This window comes from Epinephelus fuscoguttatus, linkage group LG5 (assembly GCF_011397635.1).
Source record: "Epinephelus fuscoguttatus linkage group LG5, E.fuscoguttatus.final_Chr_v1".
Lineage (NCBI taxonomy): Eukaryota > Metazoa > Chordata > Actinopteri > Perciformes > Serranidae > Epinephelus > Epinephelus fuscoguttatus.
In genome coordinates this window covers 37,221,304-37,227,303 of record NC_064756.1, presented here as the reverse complement: position 1 = coordinate 37,227,303, position 6,000 = coordinate 37,221,304, and the positions used below count along the sequence as shown (strand labels likewise).

The following is a 6,000-nucleotide window of genomic DNA, read 5'->3' as shown; positions in this document are numbered from 1 at the left end:
TTTCACTGATTGTACTTCAATGACTACACGTTGAAATATAATCACTGAAATGCTGTTGCTGTTGCTCTCTTTCACATTTCGTTCAAATTTCTTGATGATTAATGAGCAGCCACAGCAGAACCATTCATTCATCTATTCATGTTGCATTTCATACAGGTCAAGGTAAGGAGGGTGAGTAGACTAACAGCTAATTCTTCCTTCCAAACAACTTCCTCTGCCTCTTTTTCATGTACAATCACCAGATATTGTTCACACTTCCTGGGAGATATTCACCGTGTCATAAATACCGTAGGTACTTGTAAGAATGTCCAGAAGTTAAAATCACATCAGTTGAACCTTCCTTCACATAAATGCACATCCATCGTGAGAAACCGACAGCATGTTTTATTCATCATTCCACATGAACAAATCAGTTATCGTTTTGTCAGCTATAAGGACCCTGTATTCTTCACTGTCCTCAAAAAAGTATCAGATAACTTTTCATTCTGCAAGAGCAGGTGTCACTTCTTGACTCAGCTCTATTTCGAACAGAACTCATCACTTACAGAAATGCCACCAGCTCCAAAACAGGCCCTTTTATCCTAAGAGAAACACTTACCTGCAGACTGTCAGAGGGAGCCTTTCTGATTTATTCAGTCATTCATCATGGAGTTGCTGGCTGGTCCGACTCATCAGTCTTGTTTCTGGCTCTGGTAGACATCAGTCAGTGTACAGGAGTCTGAACTAGGGCATGGATCATGGGAATAAGGCAGTTTTCAGCTGGAGTTTTCACCTTAAAATCAACACAGTGGTTGGTAAAGAAAACAAACAAGGTTTTAAAAACTGTAGTTAATATTGTATTTAATGCAGTTTTATTGTCCTTGTGTCTCCCTCTCTGAAACTGACCCATGTTTCTGCTATCAGCAGATTAGAGCCAACTGGAGATTCATGTTTTTGCTATTAGACCAAGGCGTGGAGTCGAGTCATATGACTTGGACTCATGTCAGACATGAGTCTGGGACTTCAATACCAATGACTCGTGACTTTACTTGGACTTGAGCCTTGAAAATACTTGATGGCTCCCTCCCAAGCCCCAAAATTTAAAAGAAAGTGTGCCATGAATCGATTAATATCCCTTAATTTTCTGAATCAACTGACCTTAACATTATTTATTCCCAGCAACTCCCAATCAACTTGTTTTAACTAATAAATACAAATCTTTTAAAGCATTCATGTACATATGTCCATTAATATAATGCCCTGTTACTGCAATCTAATTATATTTGGTGAAGAGCAAACAATTCCTAAACTTGCAAAGTTCAGGAATTGGGACTTGTCAGTCTTGACTTGGAACTTGAGTGTGAAGACTTGAGACGTGTGTGACTTGCAAAACAATGGCTTGGTCCCATCCCTGCTATTGAAACCCCACAGCACAGTTGTTCAAAGGGAAACCAACCAGACTTTGGCTATGAGAGTGAATGGAATCCTGAAAATAGGTTGTTCAAAAGAAAAAAAAAGGATTCTGAAATACAGTCTTGGTTTTGATCTGAATCAGACTTTCAGTATGTGTTGTTCAAATCGTTTTAGTATGATTAGGGTGTCTTTAATCCAAAAAAACAGGATTATTGTGATCCCAGCAGAAGGTTGGATTCAGGCTGAATTTCAGGAACAGAATGAAAACTTTGAAATTGGTAAAATGTATATATATTTCTTTATATTTAGCACTTGATTTGTTTGATTGCTACAGTGATTAAATCAATAAAGTAGTCATTAGGCTACCTATTAAGCTGTTCAGCATGGAAAAGTAAAAAAAAAAATTAAAAATAAAGGAATTCTCCCCAATAAAGTAATCCCCCAAATAGCTGTCAGCACCAAACAAGAACTGCCAAATTTTAACTTTGATTTATCACTTCATATTGATTACAATGACACAGTTAAATGTAGTTTTTAACAGTTGCAGCTCCCATGCTGTTCTCTGTTTCTTCAAGTAAAAACACCTAGAGCAGGGGTCTGCTACCTTTACTATAAAAAGAGCCATTACTGGCCAAAAACAAAAAAAAATCTGTCTGGAGCTGCAAAACATCTTTGAATAAAGGTAAGTGGCTATTAAGTCTAAATTAGCCCATTAACATTATGAATAGGTCTTAGGTGGCTACTCTGCTGTTGGCTACTTATAATTATTTAGTACTTTAACTCTGCAGTGTTGGTGGTGAAAGAAAATTAATCTCTCCACACTATTAAATCCTCCATTTTCCCCCAAGACTTTTCCTTTGTAGGATTTGGAAACCATGGTTGGCCTTGCTAGAGAGACCCAGGCTAGCTGCCGCTACTCGCTACTGAAGTTCAGCAAAATTTAGAGGACCTGGTCGTAGACGTATGATGAACATTTTAGTTGATGAAACATTAAAACATTTTTTCATTTGCTGTATAGGCGACACACTTATACACTTGCAGAGAGCAATAACCACTCTCAGCCTACAACACTGACAAATGAAAATTTCAATGGAAAAAAATAATTATTATTCATTTCCATGTAATTTTATGTCAAAGCCACAGGGAGCCAATGGAGAGTCTGTGTGTTTTACTCCTGCATGGAGAGGTGTGGGGGCCCTTTGTGTATCTGTGCCCAGGGGCCTAATGTCCCACAATCTGCCCATGATTCTTTCTGTTGTTCTTTACATAGCAGCCTACACTGTGATATGTAGTCCCAAGCACTGGTTATCCTGGTTTGTTAGTCCTGAAAAATTTCTATCTGGATCAGTGTAATCCAATCAAATGTGGCTCTGAGAGACAGGGACAAAAGTAAGATGGATAATCTGATCCTGGATAGCCAAACTGGCACTTCCAAGACCGGATCATTCTGATCCAGATTCTTTTTTTTTTGTTTTTGGCCCTGGCTGTAAATGAAAGTTGTGTGTGAACTGGTGAGGCAAACAATCACAGACTGTGTTCCTCTATGCAGTCTATGATGAAAAATATGCCCAGCAGAAAACAGGTTATTGGAACTCTTAAATATTAAGTGGTGCTATTTGGAGAGAAGCACAGTGAGTTTCGTAAAGCTGCACAGAAATAACGAGAAAACCGGAAACTGTGCAATTTTGTTTGGGAAATAAAATTGTAAAACTAAACTGTGTGAATATGGAAAGCAAATAAATAAAATAAAATCTCATTAAAATGACCTTTTAAATCAAATGTGATGAGAAATGATGATTGTTGGAATACTACTAAGACGCTGTGTTTGTGTAGTCGGCAATAAAGGCATTATTTTGAAAGTTATCACCGGAAATCATAATCTTGTTTCGTCTTACTTGACACAGGTTCACTCCATAAATTTAGAGCTGAGGGGGAGGCGGAACAGTCGTGAAAGAAATGTGTACGGTAATAATTAGTAAACAGCGCAGGTAGTTTGTCCGGTTCACTATGACACAATTAATCTATTAAGGCAATCAGGAGTAAAATCAGCCAATCACTGCTCTCCGGTTCGATTGCGTATTGATTTGGGTTGAAGCGTCTCCTTTGGCCACCGGTCTGCGCTCATCAATCTTACCGACGCTCAGGACATGTGTGTGTGCGGGATCTACAGTCCATGGATTGTAACTTTGAGTCGGCGGACCCGTGCAGTGAAAGGTGTTTTGTATGACTAGACGTCGCTGTGACCGGATACGACGTGGAATGACAGAAGAAATTAAAAAAATGAGATGAGAGTTTGGCGAAAAGTGCAACTCGATTGAACGCGCTGCTGCTGGACTTCATATTAATTAACAAAAACACCTTTCATCTCTTAAAGATGGGAAGACATGTCTGCACTGCGCTCCCAAAATAAAGGAATAATTCACCAATAACACAACAGGCAACCCGGATCGATCAACGAGGCTGATTGAGGATTCCACCTCAAGTCTCTAAACTGGATCCTACTGCTCGCATCGATCAGCGGATTTGATTGATCACCTGCAGACACTCAACACCCTCAAAGGTAAGTTGGGGAAATTAGACAATAAATTACCCTCAGTGGGAAATGAACAGGCTGAGGTCATTATTACAGCCTGTTGATGTCCGCATTAAGTCACACAGGTGCTCCCCTCAGGGCCCACATCTGTTGTTCGGATCGGTCATGACCTGCGGATGTCACCTCACAAGAGTCAGTGTTATTGTCTGCTGCTGTCTGCATTGTTTTAAATATAGCAGACGGTGTGTGAGGAAATGAGTCAGAATAATATTTTACTTTCACTTGCTGTGTAATGAGATTCACACTGCAGCAGCAACATCGACTGATCCGTGTTTCATAAAGTTTTAAATTAATTATTGACCGCTGACCTGCTTAAGATAAATCGTCCTAAAATTCCTTCATTTCCAGCACGACATGCTGCTTTCAGAGACAGATACAAGCTTCATCACTCACTCTTAAGACAACATCTGAGCAGAATGTCATTTAATCAGAACACGACACTGGCAGTGATGATGGAGTTTGTTGCATGAATGTCAATTCTGTCACACTGATGACGAGCAGCTCACAGAAAGTGTGTGCGCGCATGCTGGGGGTCGGTGTGATGTAGGCTACCGTAGCCAACAGAGTTCTCACTGTGGACCCCCCGCCGGGACGCCGCCACTCCCCTCCCCTCCCCTCCCCTTCCATCCATCCGCCCACCCACCCACCATCACCATCCTTCCTGTCCTTTGCGCAGCGTCCAACGCGCGCCCTTGCTCCACACGGTGGCGCACGCTGTTACGCACGGCGCGCCCTCCCGGAGATGTGTGGCTCTCTATGTGATGCGCCTTCAGTCTCCCCGTGTTAACCTGCAGAGCGCACTGTGAGCTTAATCCACTGGGACATAAAGGCTGTGTCACCAGCTACCTCTCTTCTGTGTTCACCTTATCTGTCATCCTGTCTTCCTACTTTCTCCCTGTCTTTTTCTTTCACGTGGGCTCCTGCTGGTCTGTCATTCTGTATTTGTCCGTCTGTGTGTCTACACCCTGCTTCTATTCTTCTCTGTCTGTCTCAGATTCTCTGCCTCTTTCTCTTTTTGCCTCTGTCTCTCTTCCTCTCTCTCTCGCCTCTCCCTGTGTATTTTGTGAGCACAGCCGCAGGCAGGCAGGCGGGCAGGGCTGAGTCTGTCATTGGGACTCACTAATGAGCCCTCCACTCTGTCTCCCCATGTGGAGGAATGTTTGCACTGGAGAGTGAGTGAGAGAGCAAAGGGGGAGAGAGGGAGTCACAGGGAGGGAGGGAGGGAGGGTGGGAGTGAGTGAGTGAGGAGCCAAGGAGTGGAGCATGAGAGGAGCTGTTGTACCTGCTGCTCTCACTGCTCAAATATTAACAACGGGTTTCTGGGAACCGATGCCGCTGCTCTGGGACAAGCCCAAACTGTGGAGGCAGCCGGGCTCAGTGGTTTGTGGACAGGCAGTCTGTCGCTGCTGCTGGAGGCACCGCTGCATCTAAGAGTCTGATGGAGGAGGAGGTCACAGAGCCCGATCCTCAGACGGTGGAGCCCACCGGCATGCTGCCACCGCCGGGGACACACTCAGAGGTAAATGGAGACTTGCCGGGCAACCCATACCTGAGGGATGGGACAGTGGACGTGATGGAGAGTCCGGCGAGGGAGCCTGTTGTGCTGCAGTATCCTGCTGACTACAGCCACCAATATGGGTAAGAATCAGCATGGGAGAAACAGAGAGAAAGAGTCTGTTGCTGCAGGCAGCAGCTGGTAATGTGTGCAGAGAGGTGGCACTTCTGTGGGACGCTCTCGTCTCTTTTCTCAGTTTGGAGAGCATTTGACTCCTGATTTGCAGTGATGGTTTGACGAATTGCCTTAACACCCAGTTGGCTGCGTTTTCAAGCACCCTGTGTGCCTGTGCTGCACAGTCCATAGCACTGGAAAGTCATTTAACCGTAGATTGCTCCTACAGAAGGTTCAGGCATGTCTTAATGGTCCATAGTATTATATTTCACCTTATTATTTACATTACAGGGACAGACATTGGGACACATTTGCATGGTTGGGTGGTCAGAAGCAGTTGGTGATT

The 6,000-nt window shown here is 43.4% G+C and overlaps 1 protein-coding gene across 3 annotated transcripts in view; it reads left to right on the top strand.

The window, feature by feature from the left end:
* Window positions 1–3,312: 3,312 nt before the first annotated feature.
* The window catches only part of LOC125889489 (calcium-binding protein 8-like), a 107,344-nt gene continuing 104,656 nt past the window's right edge, over window positions 3,313–6,000 (top strand). For 2 of the 3 annotated variants that reach the window (XM_049577526.1, XM_049577525.1), the window contains exon 1: window positions 5,238–5,623. In XM_049577526.1, coding sequence (XP_049433483.1) covers window positions 5,424–5,623 — 200 coding nt within the window. In that variant the 5' untranslated portion in view covers window positions 5,238–5,423. Of the gene's footprint in view, window positions 3,953–5,237; window positions 5,624–6,000 lie in introns of those variants that run through there. The other variant, XM_049577527.1, reaches the window with a different exon arrangement.